The sequence below is a fragment of the Microcebus murinus genome, chromosome 1 (assembly GCF_040939455.1).
Source record: "Microcebus murinus isolate Inina chromosome 1, M.murinus_Inina_mat1.0, whole genome shotgun sequence".
In the NCBI taxonomy this organism is placed as follows: Eukaryota; Metazoa; Chordata; class Mammalia; order Primates; family Cheirogaleidae; genus Microcebus; species Microcebus murinus.
The window spans coordinates 89,136,342-89,158,611 of record NC_134104.1 but is presented as its reverse complement, the minus strand read 5'-3'; the positions used below and the strand labels follow the sequence as shown (position 1 = coordinate 89,158,611).

Sequence of the window (22,270 nt, the reverse complement as noted above, 5' to 3'; positions counted from 1 at the left end):
ACATTTTAACAATGTTGATTCTGCCAACCCATGAGCATGGTATGGTTTTCTACCTGTTTACATCCTCTGCTATTTCCTGGAAGAGGTCTCTTGAACAAGATATGGAAAGCTATATTAGCATCCTATGGCTGCCGGAGCAAAGTGTCACAAACTAGATGGCTTTCAACAACAGAAATGTGTTACAGTTCTGGAGCCCAGAAGTCTGAAATTAAGGTGTCAGCAGCACCATGCCTCTTCTGAGAATCTGGATAGAATCAGTCCTTCCTTGTTTCTTCCTAGATTCTGATGATGCCATCAATTCTTCGTCTTACTTTGCTTGCAGATGCAACACTCCCTTCTCTGCGTCTGTTTTCTCTAGTGTTCTCCCTGTGTGTCTCTGCAGTCACATTTCCCTTTTCTTATAAGGACACCAGTCATATTGTATTAAGGGCCCACTCTATTCCACTGTAACTACATCTTAACTAATTACATTCACAATGACCCCATTTTCAAATAAGATTACATTCTGAGGTACTGGAGAGTAAGACTTTAACATGTCTTTTCTGGGGATATAATTCAACCCATAACCAAAGCACTAACCATAGAGAAAAGGATTGATACATTTGATCATATTAAATAAAAGCGAGCAACTTATTTCTTCTGTAAGATGTGTCAAATAAAATATATCATGAAAAAAGATAAGTCCTTTCCCCCATTTTTAGTAATCTTGACAATATAAAACAAATGTGAACACTAAAACAAAAATGACATACATCAGCATAATGTCACTTTATTGAAAAAGTAATGCATACTTCAAAATTTTAGTACAAAAATGAATTCTCTTTCCTATCCCCATGCTATATGTTATCAAAAATGTCCATCTTTTTCTTCTAGTTTTAAATCTTGGATTAAAAGGTCTTCTCCACTTCGAACTTTTAGAATTCTCTGATGTTATTTTGCTGTAAGGGGTAAGGTGGGAAATACTTCCCTATGTTTTCCATATGGTTAAATATTCGTTAATTCAGTCAGTCAGTCAGTCATCCACATATTCACAAATATATTTTGTGTGGGTAACCATACATAGTACCACGCTAGTACCCACACATAATACCCCCACAAAACATATTTGGGTATTGTTCCAAGTACTGGGGATACAGGTATAAACAAGATTAAATGTTCCCTGATACCACAATGCTTACACATTAGCCCTCTGTATCTTTGGGTAACACATTCACAGATTCAACCAACCATAGATCAAAAATATTTGGAAAAAATTAAAAATAATAATACAAAAACAATACAAATTAAAAATACAATATGATAATTATTTACATAGCATTTACATTATATTTGGTATTACAAGTAGTCTAGAGATGATTTAAAGTATATGAGAAGATGTGTGTATATTACCATGTTTCCTCGAAAATAAGACAGGGTCTTATATTTATTTTTCAGAGACAAGAAGATACCCTAGGGCTTATTTTCAGGGGATGTGTTGTTTTTTTTTAAGTATGGTACAACAATCTACATTTATTCAAATATAGTTAAGTCATCTTCTTCTGGAACATCATCATAACTCTCCAAACCCCGAATTCCATCCTGAATTCTTGCGACTCTATTTCATTTAGAACCATTGGCCTCAATCTCTCATGTCGAGCAATAGAGCTCTCATGGGGCACATGAGAAGGGCTGCTGTCTTCTTTACTGCTCCGTGATGAAATGCATGGGTTGTGCAGATAGCTTCATAGCCACGCCCATCACTAGGTCTCATTTTTGGGTTAGGGTTTATATTGTGCAAATGCTTAGAAATCCTGCTAGGGCTTATTTTATGGGTAGGTCTTATTTTCGGGAAAACATGGTATATGCAAATACTACACCATTTTATTTAAGGGACTTGAGCAACTGTGGATTTTGGTAGGAAGCGGGGGGTCCTGGAACCAGTTCTTTGTGGATACCAAGAGATGACTATATTCTATTGAGAGGAGAGAAGTTTTCAAAAACAAGATAACAAATAAATCAATTTCATAATTGATTGGTGCTATGGAGACACTAAAGTAAGAAGGGTCAGAAGTGCCACATGTCCGTAGTATGTTGTAAATAAAAATTAGTTCTTTTGAAAAAGAGCTATTGGCCAGGTGTGGTGGCTCACGCCTGTAATCCTAGCACTCTGGGAGGCCAAGGAGGGAGAATTGCTTGCGGTCAAGAGTTTGAGACAAGCCTGGGCAAGAGTGAGACCTCATCTCTACTAAAAAAATAAAATAAAATAAAAAAAATAACTGGGCATGGTGGCACATGCCTGTGGTCCCAGCTACTCGGGAGGTTTGAGCCCAGGAGTTTGAGGTTACTGTGAGCTAGGCTGATGCTATGGCACTCTAGCCAGGGTAACAGAGTGAGACTCTTCTCAAAAACAAACAACAAAAAAAAGCCCCACAACGTTTTTAAAAAAAGAAAGAGAGCTATTTCATTAGAACATATTTAAAGCAATGTTTGAGCATCCAACCAAAGAGTATAAATTTTGCTGTGTTTAGGAATAGCAATTTGAGTAGATTAGACAAATGCTCCAATTAATTTTTTCACCAACTGGTTAGTTTAAATGATGAAATAAAATGTTTTGTGTCATGATTTTGGATGATAAAAGTAATTAATGTTCTTCAGGCAGAGTCACAATAAATGATGCAATCTTAGGCAGTTATGCAGAAATACAGTATATCAGATGTTGATATTTGACAGCACGGGGTCAGGGTTGGGAGTTATCTGGCTCTTTTCTGCTGATTGGCCTGTGTTTGTCATTTCCACTTTCCCATTTCTTTTCCTGTTCACAGGAGACCAAATGCCCTGATTTCTGCTGCTCCATTCAGGTTGCCTTTTTTCGGTCAGATTTTTTGGAACATCTTCATATCATCCTGAAAAAGGGTCACTTTGAAGTTATTGCTTTTTCTTTGCAGATCACTTAGCCAACTAAGAAGGCCCCGAAAAAACTGGCTTCTTGGTCCATGTCTATTAACTTCTCATTAGTTACAGAAACAAAAATTCTGTCATTTTCCTTAAGCTCAAATATTCCCCCTTGATAGATGGAATAGAGTCCATACTCCGAATCTTTAGACCAACAACTATTCCTAGCACTTTTCATCAGCAGTATAGGGTCAGGATAACTTGTGTATTTGTAAATATATTGTACCATCTGTTTGTTTTTCTTTCTGTTCTCTTCTGAAATTGTTCCCACAATTTCCTCAATTTCCTGAAATCGAAAGTATGTTTGGGAATAGATGTAATAAAACCCTGTTTGGTGGATAACCAGTTCTCCATTCCTCAAGTGCAAATTGTTCAGGAATGAAAGTCCTTTCCTTGATGACTCCCAGGAGTTTATTTTCTGGCCCAAAGCCTTTTCATTCTTGGGTCCTGAATGAAGATTAGAGAAACAGAGAGTTAACAGAAGGGAGTTTGTAGCAAAGCAAGGCATTTCCTAGCAGTTGTGGCCAGCAATCTTTACTCCTGGGTAGAACTTCTGTGCTGAACCCCTTCCTCCCATCCTGTGCTGGTGAACTCCAATGGATCATCTAGAAGGAAGCCAAAAGAAATGTAACTACTTCCACTTCCATAAGCCTAGAGTTCTGGACTTCTTGCCATTCCTTTGTGACTCTTTGGGTCCCTCACTGGTCTTTCACAGCTTTCCTTCGTCAAAGGAACCATCTAAAACAGAAGGCATGTGTAGTCCAAAATAAGAGAGGCAGGAGGTTTGGCAAAGGAGCCCAGATTTAAAGATCCTCAGATCCCTGAATCCTTAACACGTAGAGATTTTAAAGGAAAAAGGCCCCTACCGAAATATGATATTCCTTTAACTTTGGGTTCATTTCCATGATTGGTGCAAAATTTAGCTTTTCAAGAGCTTAAACCAACTATCATGTTTGTTGGTAAATAGCAAACACTAACATTATAATAATTATCACACTTGTAGGCATTGATAAATGTCAATTTATAAAACTTGAGTTTTATAAATACCAGGCATACCAGGAAGGCAACTGCCTAGAAAACAAAACAAACAAATGAAATCCCCTAAAACATCCTTTTTAATCTATTTATTTATATCTGAATTTTTTTTAACTTGAGACAAAACCTCTCATAATAATAATGGTGACTGTATTGAGTACTTACAATAGACTAGACATTTTGCATGTGCTACTGTTGGTTTTCACCATTTTATGAATTAAGAATTATCTCTACTTTGCACATGAAGACACTTAAGCTTGATTGGGTTAAATTTGCTGAGAACATATATCTAGGTGAGGAGCAGCTGGAATTGCAATCTAGGTATTTATACTATAAGACCCGTACACAGCATTACAGCACTATATTGACATGTGTTCTACCTAGATAATAATTAGACTGCACATATTTTGTTAAGCTAGATGAAACAGACATTTATGTCAGTGAAAAATGGTCAAATATTGGCAATTTCCTATGCTTTAACTTATAAATGCCACTAGGAGTGCCTAGTGATTCATAGTGAGAGTAAATGATTTAGAACTTTTGAAGAGAACAAAGATTTGATGGAAGTGCAAGAAGGAGAGTGCAAAAATGATGGAATAAGTAATCATAAAAGAGAAAGAGAGAGAAAAATTAAAGAAGAAGAAGAAAGCAAAACCAGGAGGCCGGGAACCTCAAAGATAAAGTTCTCTCACTTTGTAACTTTCCTGAGGCCAGTTATGCCACGGCAGTCACTGAGCTATTTGTCTGTAATTTTGCTTCTGAAAACAATCCGAGACCTGATTATTACTGAGCATTTTGTAGATAGCCATATAAACATTTCAGGTAAAAGTTAAAAAAATTCAGAACAATGTTTCCATTGTTTTCCTGTAAGTCACTTGTTTGTTATTTCTCTTACGTGGAAGAGGGAACGTGTTGCTTCTTCGTCTGGTCCCAGTTATGTGAGCTGCTACTCTCGGAAAACCGCTGTCTCTTACTGGGGCAGGAATAAATCGTTGCCTTTCTAAAAGAGAAATGACAAGCAATCATCAGCATTTATCAAACTAGTTCTCAAGTACGTAGCTGTTCACAGCTGTTGTCAACAAGGCATTGTAAACATACTGGGCTTCCAAAGTTGATTCTATGGGTTTTTTATTAAAAATAGCCTACTTTATAGAATGATAATCTACTTCAGCTTATGTTTAATTTGAAAAGTACTTTAGATGGGAAGGATAAGCAATAACTTGGATTATAATTTAACAGTGTTTCACAGACAAGGTCCAAGTAGAACATAACAAGGTGAAACTTCTGGCCCCTTTCCCTCTAAGTAAGTAAATAAGTAAATGAATAACTGCAGACTTGTAATAATCCTCATGAGTGATTTAAAGTGAGCAAATAACCATGTATTGGAAAATTTCCACTTTGAGTTATATGTAGAAACAATTTGAGTGGTGCCAATTTTTGTCATCTCAATTATCTTTTCCTCTTTGCTGGCTACTACTGATTCTAAAGGAGTAGCAATAATAACTGCCCATAAATGCTGCAAACTGGTATCCAACAGTCATCCTGCAACCTCTCTCCCACCCTAAAAAAGGGATAGGAATACATGCTGGCCATGATATTCAGTATATGAGCATATAAATTTCTGATTCACGGGATCATAATAAACAGAGATAACATTTACTGACCACCGTCCAACATACTTTGGGGCAAGCCTAAAAAACAATTCAAATTCAACAAACTACTCTCTTTAAAAAATCAGCTTAAAATTCCCAAGTGTGCTTATATTGGTTGTTAAGATAAATTATATTCTTTCATCAAACAAATACTGCCAGGTGCAAGGCATATACTGCAAGGCATATACTACCTCCTACAGGGCTACAAAGATTAATTGTTGATTCCACTGACTGAGACCACAATGGTCGTACAGGCTTCTATTGAAGATATGAATTAGAAAGTGAACGTTTATCTGTGAGAAATGGAAATAAAGGGTGATGAGTGTTCAGAGGAGGGAAAGATTCCTCCTCTGAGGTCAGGGAGAGCTGAGGTCAGGAGGGTTTGTGGAGGAGACGGTGCTGAGGCTCTCTCATTCCCTTGCTCCAGCAAACCAACGTGCCCAGAACATATGTGCTGGGCAGACTTCTAGAGATGAGGAGAAAGAATTATAAACAAGCAAATGCAAGAAAGTGTTTGAGGTACAAGGATAAATGTCTGAACAAGATAGGGGTGGGCAGGCCTGGGGCCTGCAGGCATGGGAGAAAGGATTTCCCAAAGAGCTAGAGCAGAGGCCCAAGGAAAACGCACAAAGCATTCCTGGACACCGGCCAAGGAGGAATTCCATTTCAGCTTCAGGCTTGAACGAGGAACCAAACTATAAGATCTAACGTTTGGCTCAGAGATTTGGACTCTACAGGTCCTGGGGAGATTCTGAAAGGTTTTGTTCAGGAAAGCGGAGAGGTAAGTATTGTGCTTTAGCCAACCTATGCCACAGGAGGGTTTGACAGATGGGGGTGAGAGGGCTGCAGGCTGGCAGGAGAGTTGCCAGACTATCATAATTGATCAGGACTAAGAACAGGGGGCTTTAATCTAGGATGGTAGCAAAGGAAACTAAAGGAGGTGATAAAATTCCCAAAGGAATGAATGGGAAATGAGAATCTCTTCCATCTATCTGGTATTTGTTGCTACTTATTCAGGACGAGTGGGCGTTTATATGACACCAAAGACCAAATGTGGCATGGAGACAAATAGCCAATTACATATTAGTCTCAGAATGCTCAGCTTTCAAGGTTGATGTGTCCATTTACCTCTAACCTTCACTGTTAAATAATTCATAATGCTTTGCCTGCCCCTGACCCTTAACATTGCTTTTAAACATTAAATAACTGAATCCAATTATAAATATCTTGCATTTAGGTCATCGCAAGAATATGAACGGGAAAGCCTTGATTTGCAAGCAAATTTTAGTGAGAGGAAATTTCCTACTGGCTATATCAAACAACTCCCAGAAAAGAAACTTGCAAATATGTATATCTCGATGTCATGAATACACCTTGGTATACAGAGTAGTACATGATTTCTCCACCTTATTAGAATGAATAAAAGGAATATTATTCTTCCACAACTGAAAACAGTACATGCATCTACTGTAGACAGGAATCTGGTATGCCTCATCAGAACGGGTGGAATGTTCCACATTCTGACTACTGATTTTACCTTTGGGGAAATGAATGCTTAGACCCCAGAACCAGGTCTTGTCCTTCATATTTAAGAGAGTACAAAGTATAAGAGATAAGGAAAATGGGGGTTGTAAAGTGATGAGGAAGTTTATTGTGTTGGAAAAGGATAGCTGTAAAAGTCGGAAGACGTCATGAGCAACACATATTAAAAAACTATTTCTTTTCTGCCTGGCTGGAGTGCCCCAGGTCTGTAAGTCTCTGGTGTCTGTATTCAGGCCAATATGGCCAGTAGCATGGGAAGATGAGGATACGGTGAGCCAAAGGTGAAGAAGTAGCAAATTTAATTCAGTCATTTAATTTACTTATTCATTTATTCATTCTAAAAATACATATTAAGAATTTTCTGGGTAGAGAGAGGTGGCAGTGGCACAACATTGCGAATGCACTAATTATACTGAATTGTGCATTTCAAAGGGATTCATTGTATATTATGTGAATTTTACCTCAACAACAAAAACACACACACACATACATGCAGAGACTGAAGGTGGGGTGAGTAAGGTAAGTAAGGGCCTGGCGTGCGTGGTGGGGAACAGAACCGACCAGGCTTGAAGCGTAGGGTTAGGTGCTGGGTTTAGAGGGTAAAAGAAAGAGACATGTTTTTTGTCTTTGTGGATCTTTAATCTAATAGGAAAGCAGACGGCACGTGGATAAAAAAATACATACGTAAGTAATGGGAAATGAACAAGGCAAGTGTGATGGAAACAGCAGGCAACAGGGTGCAGGGGAACTTACTCAGAAAGGTGCCCAGGGAAGGGCTCTCTGAAGAGGTGACAATCAGGTGGACCGTGAAGGATGAGGAGGCACTAGCCAAAGGGCGGAGGGAGCCAGCCTGGGCCGCAGTACTGGAGGATGTGGATCAAGAGAAGGCTGCCAACCAGGATGGGGAAGGTGCTGTGGCTTGGAGAGCACAGGCTGTAGGTGCTCAGGATTGTAGGTGGATGGAAAGACCACTGGGAAAGAGTCCATGGAGCAAGGGGTGTTTGTGTAAAGCAACGCCTAGAGCCTGGTGGTGGTCAGAAGCAAAGAAGATGGGTAACTTTTATTTGTTTATAACACATCAGAAGGTAAAAAATAAATAATTTGTGAAAAAATCGAAGTGAAAGGAAAATTCATGTGAGAAAAATAAGATTAAGTTGAAACAAAGTTCTGACTATAGATGGGGGACAGATTTGGTTCTGAGCTTTCTAGCTGCCAATGCAAAGAGGGAAACAATCCACAAGTGGCTTGTCAGAGGGGGAATGCATGGATGGGAGCAGAGAGGAGAAGAATGAAGTGCCTCTGTATCCTATTGTGAACTGACAGCAGAAAGTTTAAATAACAACAACAAAAAATACTACCTTGAGTTGTAGGAATGGTTTCCTCATAGGTTTTCAAAATCATCTGCAAATAGTATTGAATAAAGCTTGTTAATTTCCCTAAAAATGTAAACTGACCGTATAATGCCTATGGCTCTTCTTGCTGACACCTAACAGGAAATGTCTACATACAATTTCATCAAGGAAGCTTTAAGTTGGTCAAGCACAGCGTTCGTACGGGTGTGGTGGGAGCTGGGTAAATACTGAGATAGCTGACCCTACACAGTGATCACGGGTTGTCCTCTGCTCCAGGCAGGTTCCATTTCTGGAGGAAGTCCTTGAAAGGCCACACCCACAGCAGCACAGAAGCCAGGTGCCGTCTGCCGCATTAGGTCAGCCCGACATACCCAGGCGTCCATGTGGCCAAGGGATATGGCAGTCTTGCCACAGCGTTTTCTGTGTTGGGAGCGTGTGTGTGCGTGCGTGCTCTGTGGAATGGAGCCCAGGGGCAGACTCAAGCCCCAAGATGTAGGGCACACGTCCCCCCTCCCATGACGCCTACAGACATCATACACAGCCCATCAGGTATGAGCTGGCAACTCCTTGTCAGTTTCTCATTTCTGAGAATGTGGCTGAGCCATTCTCAACATGAAGATATTTTACCAAGCTGCCATATCTATGCTAAATATCTAGTAAAACCCCCTCTTGCTGCTAGCCAATGGGGAAAACCAGTAGGAAAACTGAGCCTTTCCACTAAACAGGCAGATCATGACTTGGCTCCTTCCCGGCTTTGGAAACCCCTCCATTCAGCTCTGTCCCTCCTGCCGCCTTTGCCCAGCGCTGCTCTCCTTTCCCAGCACTGCCAGAAACGGACCACCTCTGTGCTGCCACCCCAAACCAGAAGCTCCTGGCTTCTCCCTCTGCCTTAAGCCCTGACCCCAGATGATGGGGGACCGATTGTAGTTAGTCCTGCGTCGCTGGAGTGGGAGAAGCGGAGGCAGGAGGAACCTTAGCATTTTCTCTCTCTCTCCCTTCTCTGTATGTGGCTTTCTTTCTCATTCTTGTTCTCTTTCTCATTCTGGGACAAAAAGGAAAGAAGGAAGGAGGAGAAGCAAGAGGAAGGAGAGAAAGATCATTCCTACTGTGTGGGAATAAAAAAGTGATGACAAGCATGGTCAGAGGACCTGGATTCAGATCTTTCAATTACTAGCCCTCTGAGACTTTGCTCAGGCACTTAACTCATCTGAACTTCAATTTCTTCATCTATTTAAAAATATATAGGCTGGGCACAGTGACTCATACCTGTAATCCTAGCACTTGAAGTCTGGAATTCGAGACCAGCCTGAGCAAGAGAGAGCCTTTGTCTCTAGAATAATGGAAAAATTAGCCAGGCGTGGTGGTGCGCACCTGTAGTCCCAGCTACTTGGAAGGCTGAGATAGGAGGATCACTTGAGCCCAGGAGTTTGAGGTTGTTGTAAGCTGTGACGACACCACTATACTCTAGCCTGGATGACAGAGAGAGACTGACTAAAAAAAAAAAAAAAAAAAAAAAAATATATATATATATATATATATATATATGGAAATAATAATGATTCCTTTCTCACAGAGTTGTCATGACGATTAAATGCGATAATGTATGAAATGGGAATAGGATATTTACTGGAAATAGTCTGTTCAATTAATATGCTTGAAAAAATAGAGAATTATTTTCCCCACATTCTCATCCACCTCCTCTGGGTTCTTCTCTCCATGCTAGTTAGTAGTAGGATGTGAGAATACGAGGGAGAGGGAGAATAGCAGAAAAGAGATAAGTAAAATCTGTCCTCACTACTCTTATCTCCCCACTCCCCTGCCTCAGCATCCAGTTCCCCCCTCAATCTCCAGATTTCTACCCTAGTTCCGGGGTCACTCTCCCCTGCTGGGCCACTGCCCCCTCCTCCCCCTGACCTCAGAGATTTTGGAGTTTCATTTTCCAGGTTTCTCAAGACCCTTCTCTGTCTAGGCTTCTCCTGGTCCTCACCCCTTGAACAGTCACTGTCATTTGGAGATGTGGGGTCACAGCTGCTCAGCTTGTATGCAGTGGGCGCCCCAGCCTGGGCTTGCCCCCAGGGCGGCCACAGAGCAGGAGTGCCTCTAGGCCTTCCAGGTGGAACTCCACTTTCATTTCCCATAGAGACAGCGTCACAGATGATGCCTGGGCTCTACTTTGAGGACTGCTCAGGGTTATAAACCGACTGCCAACCCACCAATATGACACTGTTGCAACAGAAAAACTCATCCTGAGCACCAAAAAATGGACTTATAAACATGTCTAACACACATCCTCCTCCTACCCTGGGAATTCCCCAGCAGGTTTTTAAACTATTATGTATAAATGGTGCTTCATTGTTTACAGTGTATTTTTATACCCATGTCCTTATCTGACATTTTCATGTAGCCAGAGGGCAAATATTATTAATTAAATCCCCTCTCAAAAAAAAAGTAGCCCAAGAAAAGAAATTTGATTTGACCTAAGTCACATTGCTGAAAGTAAAATTAGTTAACCACGTTTAGTAAAATAAACTGTTAGCTAAACATTACGTTTCTGCTACAGATCCTATTTAAGCAACTTCCATAAACAGATACTTTTTTTATTATTTCAGCATATTATGGGGGTACAAATGTTAAGGTTATGTATATTGCCCATGCTCCCCCTCCCCCCTCGAGTCAGAGCTTCAAGCGTGACCATCCCCCAAACGTTAGATGACGTCATCTTCAATTTCTCAAAGTATTTCTTTCTTGCCTTTTCCTTTCCTCTTTCTTCAACTTTATATGCAAACAAAAATAAATATGTATTGAATTTCAGATATCAGCACTGTAGGAAAATTATAAAACATCATGGCCAGGCACAGTGGCTCATGCCTGTAATCCCAGCACTTTGAGAGGTCAAGGTGGGAGGATTGTTTGAGGTCAGGAGTTTAATACCAGCCTGGGCAACATAGCTAGACCCCATCTCTACAAACATTTTTTTGAAACATTAGCTGGGCATAATGGCACATGTATGTAGTTCCAGCTACTCAGGAGGCTGAGGCAGGAAGATAGCTTGAGCCCAGGAGTCTGAGGCTGCCGTGAGCTATGATAGAGCTACCACTCTTCAGCCTGGGTGACAGAGTGAGACTATGTCACTAGGTTAAAAAAAGAAAAAAATCAGATCACATCATTATTTGGCCTCCTTTGTCTTCTGAATGAAAATAAAAATTACACACACCGTTTATTACTGTATGACCTTGAGCACATTGCCCTGTGTGTGCGCCAGTTTCTGTAATGTGATCTAAAAGCTTAGATTAGCTGAGGAAGCTGCCTGAGGTCAAGAAATGACTGGAGGCCAGGAGGCAGCCAGGACCTGCTGTTTGGTGACTTCTGAGCCATCTTTTCTTACTTCTATGAATTTGGAAAAATTCCCTTAAATACTCTGGGCCTCAGTTTCCTCATTTGCAAAATGTGCAGTCTAGAGGTGATGATCTTAAAGTTTTCTTCTCCTCTGGCCTTCTATGCCTGCTGGTGAGGTTACTTACCTTTCTAACAAGGTGACGCAGTTGAAACTTGGCTTGCCAGCAGGGGCTGTTTATATTCTCTTCGTCATTGGGGTCCCCAGAACCGTCATCTTCCCTTAAGAAACAAGCAATGCCACTGTTGTAGTACTTTTCCTGCATCTGGGTTGAGATGGGTATAACATAACGTTATGCACAGGTGCTTTTAATTTTTGTTCATCTGGAAGTTAAAACAACAGAAACTCATGACAGATTCAGAGAAGTTTTGGCACCTTGGACAAATGCATGCTTGAAATAAAAGTAAGCATGCTGTCCCTTGTCCTTTAAGCAAAAGACTAAAAGTAAGTAGTTGGTTATGATGGAAAGAACACAGATGTGGGCCAGGCAGTCTGGGTCACAGTGCCCGTTCCTGCCCATGTCACTAAACAGCTGCGTGTCCCTTGACAAGTTACTTCCCCTCTCCGGTGTCTGTTCTTCCTTAAAGTTTTGAGCAGGTTCACTGTGGTGCTGTCTGAGGTCCCTTCCAGCTCTGCCATGGTGGGGATCCTATTCTGAAGCCAGAAACCCACCTAGATACGAGGTAGGCAGTGGAGTCTGTATAAATTCCAGGATTTTGTTTTTTATTTCTTTTTTTGTTTTGTTCTAAATAAAAATCAGGCAAACCTTTTGCGGAAAGGTAGTATTCTGTTCCTTGTTCTGGGATTTGACTGGCTGAGTAGATTCTAGTTATTGACCTGAATTTTGCTTCTCTGAATAGCAGAATCTGTACATGTTGCCCCCAGAAATCTGAATGGTATCTCATTAAACGTCAATACTAGTTAGGGATTTATCTGCAGAGACTTTAAACAGCATTTGAAGGTTTGCTCCCTGTAAACATTTATGATAGTTAAATCATTATCAACAGTCTTAGCCCATGTCAACAAGTCCTTGCTCAATGTTATAAATATACACACATACTCCCCAAACCAGGCAGAACTGTTTAGGCTGATGTCTTATTACTCAAGAAAAACAGGATGTCTGCACAAAGCCAGAAGGTTTTTTTCTTTTCTACCATCTAGGACTGAAGACATGTTATTTTCCTGTAAAAATATGAGTTGTCTTTATCTGGGGGAAACAAATGAGGAACTGACCATTTTTATCTATTCTTCGAATTTAGGGTACTGCAGTGCTTGAGAGAGGAATCAAGTTTAATGATGATCTACTCTTTCCTACAGAAAAACAATCTCATTTCAAATAAAATAACTGTTTATGAGAGATTCCAGCCACAGTCACATAGTACTGTACACAGCCATGTCACCCTTAGACATTTGATCAAGGTCCTTCGAGTGCAAAAGTACAAACCTGAGTTAATGTATTATATTCCTCGCACACACCCTGACATAAAACATTCCTTTACTTTAAAACAAATATATATATTTTTAATTTTCTTTCTTCCTCTTTTAAATTGCAAGAGAAAAAATTTCTCCTAGTAGTTGAGGGTGAGGCTGAGGCCACCGGAGTCTAGATGTGGCTGGCAGTGGACCTAGGCACAGTTCCTTGCCCCTGCCTGCCCGTGTGCTTCTACTGCAGACATCTAGTTGTATTCCAATTACTTGGAAGCTGAAAAGCTTTTCCAAGGAAGGCAGCCAGCCACATATGATTCAGAGATAGGAGAACTTGGCCAGGAAACTGTGGGGCAGGATCAGTAAGGGGGAGAGGAAAAAGCCTCAAGGCCAAAGGGTGGTTCCCGGAAGAGAAAGTTTATCCTTGGTCCTGTCTCAGCCCAGACAGTACAAGTTTACTCCTGTCAGGGGTTGTTTTGGTTAAACTGAAGAAGCAGGCTCACAAACCTCTGTAACTTGTTTGGGCAAAAAGGTATTTGTGACACAGAGGGAAGGAGCAGTCTCCCTGGTGACTTCACTGCAGCTCGAAGCTGCCTCAGCAGGCCAGGGCTGAGAGTATGGGAGTCTAGCTAGAGCGACAGTTGCCTGGGGACAGTGGGGTTTGACAGGGGTGGAGATGGCACTGGAGCAGCAGGGGCCAACCCAAGTAAGTACCGAGTGCTGGCTGGTGCCTACGATAGATACTCTCCGGGGATTTTCCAGAAACACTCTCAGGAGGTGGGAGAGGGAGCCTTGAAAATGGAGTAAGGTCCTGGGTATATGTGGGTGGGAGATTGACAAGCTACTATATTAACATACAAGCTACTGTATTAATAGCTCTATGATTACTCCAAAGTTAAGAAACCTGGGATACATTCAGGCTACACAAGCAACCTGGAAAACATGGAAAAGTAAAGGACACTTTGCCAAAACAAAGTAAAAAAACAAAACCCAAAACAACCACTAACGCACTCATAATCCCACTGCACAGTTAACCTTTGGATGATCTCCCTTGACAGGGTTGACATCAGACTGTGTGTGTGCAATTTGTATGTAGTTGTTTTCTAATAAGACTATATAAACATGTCATGTTCTTTAAATCTGTGTGAAAATCATGTATGGTTAGCATAGGTATTTTAATGACATTCACTGTGGAAAATTTGTAACACTTAGACAATAAAAATTTATAAAATAAAAGGGATAGAAGACACCCATAATCCTACTATCTAGAGATCTCAATTTTAATTTTCATGTTTTACTTTTTAGACAATTTTAGGAATAAACATTGATTTCTGAACAATTAAAAACCCAGAGAGAAAGCCCCAACTGCCTTTCATGTCCTCACACATTTCTTATATTATCATATTTGGTAAGTTTCTTCTACAGACCTTGGTCAATTCTGGTGTCTAGACACATGGCAGGTTGTGGGGTGCAGCGGTTATTCCAAGAGTGATTAATGATGATTAACGTGCTATGTCTCTCTCCCTGCCTCTTTTCCCATCTTTTCCACATCCTTTCACTTCAGAGCATGAGTTCCCTGCAGCACATTATAGCCTGGGGCTACTTATTCCTTAGCTAACCACATCTGTGGGGGGGGGCAGGAATTGTGTGTGCACTATTTTTGTTTGCATGCCTCTGAAAGGAAGGACAGCTCTTGCACTCGGTGCCTGTTCTTTAGCTCCAGACGCCCTCAGTTCTGAAAAGTGGACTTTCATGGTTAGTGCTTTTAGTGCTGTCTCAAATATGGCAGTTGTCTAGGCCAGGGACAACCAGCCCTTGACCGAGCTAGAGGTCAGCAGCGTAGACTCCCTTGCTGACTCAGAGACTGCAATATGGTAGCACTGACCTTCTCTGCTGCGTAGACTCCCTTGCTGACTCAGAGACTGCAATATGGTAGCACTGACCTTCTCTGCTGCATAGGCATCAGTCTCTGACAATCATTTTCTGCAAACCATAAGTAGTATAAAGGATCACTTATGGAGATATGTGAAGAGGAGTCACCTTCTCTTTTGCCTCCCCATTTATGATGCAACAGTGATAGGCCATTCCCTTGTCAAAAAACTAACTCAGAGAGACACAGACTTCAGAGACTCAGCCCATATTTATTGTTTGTGTTTGGTGGTCTATAGGCTTATTTGTGAAAGTCCAATCCAATGTTATGGAGCCTTCCTTAATGTCTACTCCCTACAATCCTAGCTTACTATACCTTTTGCAAGTTTTTATCACCAAAATGGAAATTGTTTAGAAAGTTAATATGTATGTCAAATATGTTTTTCTAAACTCTACACAGATACCCAAGGAAATTCAGATTTATTTTCTCTTGGGAAAATTTCTGAAGAAGAAAGTGACACCTTCAAGAGACTTTTCAGTAGTAATTAGAATGGCTACAATTTATCGAGCACCTTCTTATTGCCTTGGTTCAAAATCAAGCTTTTTCCAATCCTAGGCAATAAAAACATACTGGGAGGTATCAATTTACCAGACTTCAAACTATACTACAAGGCTGTAGTAATTAAAACAGCTTTTGACTGGCACAAGAACACGGACATTGACCAGTGGAACAGAACAGAGAACCCAGATATAAAACCATCCTCATATAGCCATCTAATCTTTGACAAAGCAGACAAAAACATACACAGGGGAAAGAATCATTATTCAATAAATAGTGCTGGGAAAACTGGATAGCCACATGTATAAGACTGAAACAGGACCCACACCTTTCATGTCTCACAAAAATCAACTCATGCTGGGTAACAGACTTGAACCTTAGTTGTGAAACTGTTAGAATTCTAGAAAACATTGGAAATACTCTTTTAGACATTGGCCTAGGCAAAGAATTTATGAAAAAGACCCCAAAGGCAATCACAGCATCAACAGAAATAAATAAGTGGGACCTGATCAAATTAAAAAGCTTCTGCACAGCCAAAGAAACTGTCACCAGAGCAAACAGACAACCCACAGAATGGGAGAAAATGTTCATATGCTACACATCCGATAAAGGGCTGATAACTAGAATCTATTTAGAACTCAGGAAAATCAGCAAGAAAAATCAAACGAACCTATCAAAAGTGGGCAAAGGACATGAACAGAAACCTTTCAAAAGAAGACAGAATAATGGCCAGCAAACATATGAAAAAATGCTCAACATCTCTAATCCTCAGGGAAATGCAAATCAAAACCACAAACCATATACTTATATATATATATATATACTTATATAAGTAATATATATATACTTATATATATAAGTAATATATATATTACTTATATCCAGTGAGAATGGCCTTTATTAGCAAGTCCAAAAAAAAAAAAACAGATGTCGGCATGGATGCGGAGAGATAGGGACACTCCTACACTGCTGGTGGGACTGCAAACTAGTTCAACCTCTGTGGAAAGCAACATGGAGATACCTTAAAGTGATACAAATGGAAATGTTGGCGTGGATGTGGAGAGATAGGAACCCTCCTACATTGCTGGTGAGATCACAAACTAGTTCAACTTCTGTGGAAAGCAATATGGAGATACCTTAAAGTGATACAAGTGGATCTACCATTTGATCCAGCAATCCCATTACTGGGCATCTACCCAAAAGAACAAAAGTCACTCTATGAAAAAGACACCTGCACTCGAATGTTTATAGCAGCACAATTCACAATTGCAAAGATGTGGAAACAACCCAAGTGCCCATCAATCCATGAATGGATTAATAAAATGTGGTATATGTATACCATGGAGTACCATTCAGCTATAAGAAACAAAGGTGATATAGCACCTCTTGTATTTTCCTGGATAGAGCTGGAACCCATTCTATTACCTCTTGTATTGTCCTGGATAGAGCTGGAACCCAGTCTATTAAGTGAAGTATCTCAAGAATGGAAAAATAAGCACCATATGCACTCACCAGCAAATTGGTATTAATTGATCAACACCTAAGTGGACATATAGGAATAACATCTATCAGGTTCGGGTAGGTGGGGGGGGAGGGGATGAGTATATACATAAATAATGAGTGCAGTGCGCACCAACTGGGAGACGGACATGCTTGAAGCTCTGATTGGGGGGGAGGGCAATATACATAACCTTAACATATGTACCCCCATAATATGGTGAAAAAAATAAATTATAAAAAGCAAAAAAAAATTAAGCTTTTCCTTTTACTAGTTTTGTAATCTTGAACAAACCACTTAAATTTCTTGAGCCTTTGTTCAGTCATAAAATGAGGTAATTGTATTGCCTCTATAGAATTGTTATGAAAATGAAACAGGGTGATACTTTTCAAAGTTTCTGGCACATAGGAATTATTCAATATCTGCTAATTCTCCTCCCTTTCTAGCACTCTCTTCTGCATGCTCATACATGTATGTATACATATGTAAATATATAATTAAGAAAAATGTTGCAAGTGGGAGAAGTTAAACTTTATTTGAAATTTTCATTTAATTTAAAAAAGAAACTTGATTACATATATCGACAACTGCATGAGTCTGCTCAGTAAAGAACCAGTTTATTCATTCTAAAAATTAAACCAATTTGTAATGTGTGCACATAGATGGAGCCACTTGTTTATGGCAAAATGGCTTCACTCTGTTTATGCTGCAAAGTTACCAAAGGTTAGGACATGCTGGCTCCAAATTGGTAAACCTAGCAATATTCCAGTCTCTCACATAGACTTAGAACTTAAGGCATGATTATATTTATGTGGACTTTTTTCCTTATAGAGATACAGACTCTTCTAAATGTGCCCCACAATAAAGATGACTTTCCTAGTCATATAATGGTAGCCATAATTTTCATAATAACTTGCAAATGAAAGAAGAGTCTACTTCATCTATTTCCAAAAGAAAAATTTCTAACTGATTGAAATAACCAAATTTACACTCTACAGGGTATACAAACAGTATTTTCTTAACAGATAATTAACACTCAATGGTTTTTGCACAATTTATATTTTTCTGAACTGCTTAGCCTTGCATTTTTTAGTTGCTATTGCAGGATACGCTGTGCATCATGAGGAGCAGATATGCAGGACATAAATATTATAGGCACCTTGCTGTGGAGGAAGGAGGGTTACCTAGGTGCCCACAGAGCAGATGCTAGCCCCATCTCTGCCTCCAAAGCCATGTCTTAGGTTCAGTAAGTCATTTATAGTTTCCTCATCTCTAAAATAGGGGGGGGGTGTCCAAAATTCCTTCCAGTTTGTAATTCTGTACTATATAATATGCAATTAGTAAAAATATATATTAGAAGCCAAAAGTTGAGTTGTTTTATTTTTAGCAATTTTACATTCATAGTTCCAAAACTTTTTATTGAGAAAATCATAAATTTAAATGGCACTAAGTTTTTGGTTTTTTTTTTTATTGTCAGACATACCAGGATTTATAACTGAATGTCCATGGGTATAAAGTGCAGTTTTATTTTCAGTTATTTTATCATGATCAGTAAAATGCTGAATCTAGCTAATAACTTCTTTATTACAAATACTACCCATGACATGCCTGTGTTCAGGAAATAGGCAGAATGTCAAGCCTTTGCATTTTCTCTTATTTCCAACACAGGAATGCTGCAGATCTTAAACTGAAACATTTGGGAGACCTGATTTACCTCCACCCTATGTTCAGTTTTGGAGGAAAAGGAAACCGGGTATTCCAAAGCTTGGTTCTGATTTTGTTCACATGCACATTATTCTACCTCCAAAACTTTTGAAAGTCTGACTTGTCTATGTGAAGGCTTTCTACCTAAAAATTTAATATATATATATGTATATATATATGTATATATATATATTTAAAAGGTGTGGGAGCGAGATGCATTGGTTAATAGCCCTGAAGTCTGAGGATAAGCAAACAGTCCCGAAAGGGCGTTGCTGTCTATGCAGGGCGGGACTCTCGATCTTTTGTAACTTCTGTCCACTGGGATTAGCTACACCTGAAACACAAGACCACAGTGTTCAGTGGTTTAGAGCCTGGCTTTGGGTTGAGCCCCAACTCTACCGTTGCTGCCTACATATTAGTAGTTCTTACCACATTTGTGAAGGCTGTTCATTAATTCAACAAGTATTTAGTGAACCTAAATATTTAGTGAACCCAAGTATTTAGTGAACAACAAGTATTAAGTATCAGTGGCCACTTGGGAGCTGTATGCTAGACCTCAGAGGTGAGCAAAAGCAGACACACCTTCTGTCCTGATGCAGCTACCCTCACTCCGAAGTACTCATGAATCAAGAATTATAAAGCATTTAGCAGAAAGCAGTCATGAATGATTACAATTAATAGTATTATAAAATGCATATACTTTTAAAAACAAACAAACAAAAATCCTCTGGAATTTTGTTGCCTGCACCTGCTAGTAACAGCACTTGGTTCACACAATCCTTTGTAAAAGCCTCATTAATTATATGCATTAGCAGTTAGAACCTCCTGACAGAGAAAGGGAGCATTTTCTTCCACAGTAAAGTTTTCAGAGAAGAGCAAGCAGAGAGGCAAAGGAGAGGCAGCTAACCTGGGACTGCAGGCATTGCACTGACCTGCTTCAGCTGGTTTGTCAAGTACATGTAAGTCACAGCCCCACAGAGGACATGCAGGAGCACGGTGAAGACCAGGATCAGCGTGCAGGTCTGCCCGGCACTGGAATTCCCGAGGGCCTGAGTCCCAGCCATTATCCTGGGCTCTGCCTGTCCCATTTTAGCCAGGCAGCTGTTTACTGGAGCCCTTCTTATATCCTTTTGTCGTTCACAGGAAAATGAAACCTAACTAACTCCAGGACAGTCTCCCAGGGAGTGCTAGAAACCTGGGGCCAGCCCACATCTGTGTCTGTCCCTCCCCTAGTTGTCCATTGCCAAAACACAGCTGCCATAGGCACAACTCCCATTTTCTAAGTGATGAGAGAATTGTTAGCCTTTCATTTTAGCCTTGCATTTCCAGACTTGGTTTTTCTCATGCTACTGTGATAAAAACACCTTGAGGTGTGGGAAGAGGGCTGGGGTGGGAGTGGATGAAGGAAAGGAGAAATACACTCTCAGAGCAATTGTCTTGCTGCATAACCCTGTTCTGAATGCCAGAATCTAAATGTTGATTCCTTCTTTCTCTTTGCAAACCTTCTGACACAAATTCTAATCTCCTTCCCCTACCCCACCCCTTCCAAGGTAATATACTTGTGGGTCAGGCTGAAGAGGAAGGAAGCAGTTGGCACACTCAGAAAGGCAAAGGAGAAAAACACATGGATGTTTTCCAATATATTAACCCCATCACAGCATCTCATTGTTACCATCCCTCTTTCACAGACTAGGAAAAGGAGGCTCCCATAAGTTAATTTGCTTTGCCCAGGGTCACAGATTCAGGACTCAGCCCCAGATCTCCCAGCTATTAGGTACCAACGCTGCCTTTAATTGGAGGGGAAAACAGAAGCTATTGCTACCACTAGTGCCCTGGGAAGATCTGTAAAGATTTTTAAAAATGTATTTTGCATGTAAGGATTTAATTATAAGGGCTATAATCTTCAAAGCATTTGTAAATAGGGGACAGATAACTTGTGTCACTTAAGAGTACTCACCTGGCAACAGTTTGCAATCGTTACTCTGGGAACTCAGTTGTCCCAATACCCATGAGATTTCTAGCCTGAACCAGCAGCCATCGATTGTGGGTGGACAGGCAGAAGTTCCCAAACACACATGTAAATTTATATCTAGTGTGATATGGAGGAGGAGCACTAAATGGTTTGAGAAATACAATAAGCTTTTTGAGAAATACAATAAACTTTTAAATATAATGTGGGTAAATAGCTAAGGGTTCGAGGCATTTACCCAGAAGGAAATTGATGTGAATTTTAGTTGCTCTGCCATTTCGTAGCTCTACAACCCTGAGGAGGTCACTTACCTTTTGGTACTTTAGTTTTCTTATTAATCACCCCATAATATTTACTAGAGTGTATTTAAGATGACTGAAAGTCCAATTATTTTATGATTCTATCATTGCCTGATTATTCAAAGGTAATAAGGGATTCATTTTTTTTTATCTGAAGGCAGTTGTATCCAAGACCTCTTGTGGTAAGACTTCCATAGCTACGAAGCAGTTATACCACCAGCAGCTATTAGCTAACACTGTTTTTTGTTTGGGGAGGTATAAGGGTGGAGCCAGTATAAGTTGAGGTGGTATATTTCATTATTGTTCCCAATTCTTCATCCCTCTATCTATTCATACCCTTTGTCATGTTCATCACGTAGTGAATATAGAAAGTGTATTTCCCCGTTTCACTGATGTTGGGCTTATTCATGTGGTTTGGCTATTGGGATACTAGTGGACCTAACAAGAGAAGGCTTGATTAAAATTGCACAGTTGGTTTTTCCCAACTCTGTTATTTTCATGAGAAGACAAACTGGGTAGTCTGAGGAGGATGAGAGATAAATGGAGCTGAACTAGACCCGATCTACATTTTGCAGCCAAGGTGAGCCGAACACAACCTAGATCAGCCAGGCAACCCACAGACAAGAATACATAATTGTTTGAATCTACTGAGTTGTTGGCCTCAGAGCATTATTGTGGCAATAAATAACTGATAGAGCCTAGGACTGGGAATCATTTAAATACATTTAGCTCTAGTTAACAGAGAGCACTACTGAAGATAGCTTCAACAAAATGTCAAGTGGTATTTTAACTCCAAGCAACTGAAACCAATTCAGACAAATAGAAATAGAAAAAGCGCTTTTTTCAAAAGGATATTAGGGAGTTGAGGTTTGTGGAAATTAAAGTTGTTGGAAAGTTAGACTTGGCACTGTCAAATCCAGAAAAGCCAAAATGTGTCCACAAAGTCATTCTGGTAGCACTGTAACTGCAGCCACCACAGGACACACACATCAGAGGTGTGCCACAGGTACTACCTACACTAGACATCAGACGCTGCTCCTA

General features: G+C 40.1%; 1 protein-coding gene across 2 annotated transcripts; it reads right to left on the bottom strand.

Annotated features, from left to right (window-relative positions):
- Nucleotides 1-749: 749 nt before the first annotated feature.
- Nucleotides 750-20,163, bottom strand: TNFSF10 (TNF superfamily member 10). 2 transcript variants are annotated; one of them, XM_012736405.3, is made up of 5 exons: nt 19,894-20,163; nt 12,034-12,229; nt 8,519-8,561; nt 4,862-4,966; nt 750-3,378 (listed from the first exon to the last, which is right to left on the bottom strand). In XM_012736405.3, exons 2-5 carry the CDS (start codon nt 12,169-12,171, stop codon nt 2,930-2,932), a joined length of 735 nt encoding a protein of 244 aa, XP_012591859.1. In that variant the 5' UTR covers nt 12,172-12,229; nt 19,894-20,163; the 3' UTR covers nt 750-2,929. The 2 variants fall into 2 exon arrangements, with proteins under 2 accessions (XP_012591859.1, XP_012591858.1); XM_012736404.3 differs by having other exon boundaries at nt 12,034-12,171.
- Nucleotides 20,164-22,270: the final 2,107 nt, after the last annotated feature.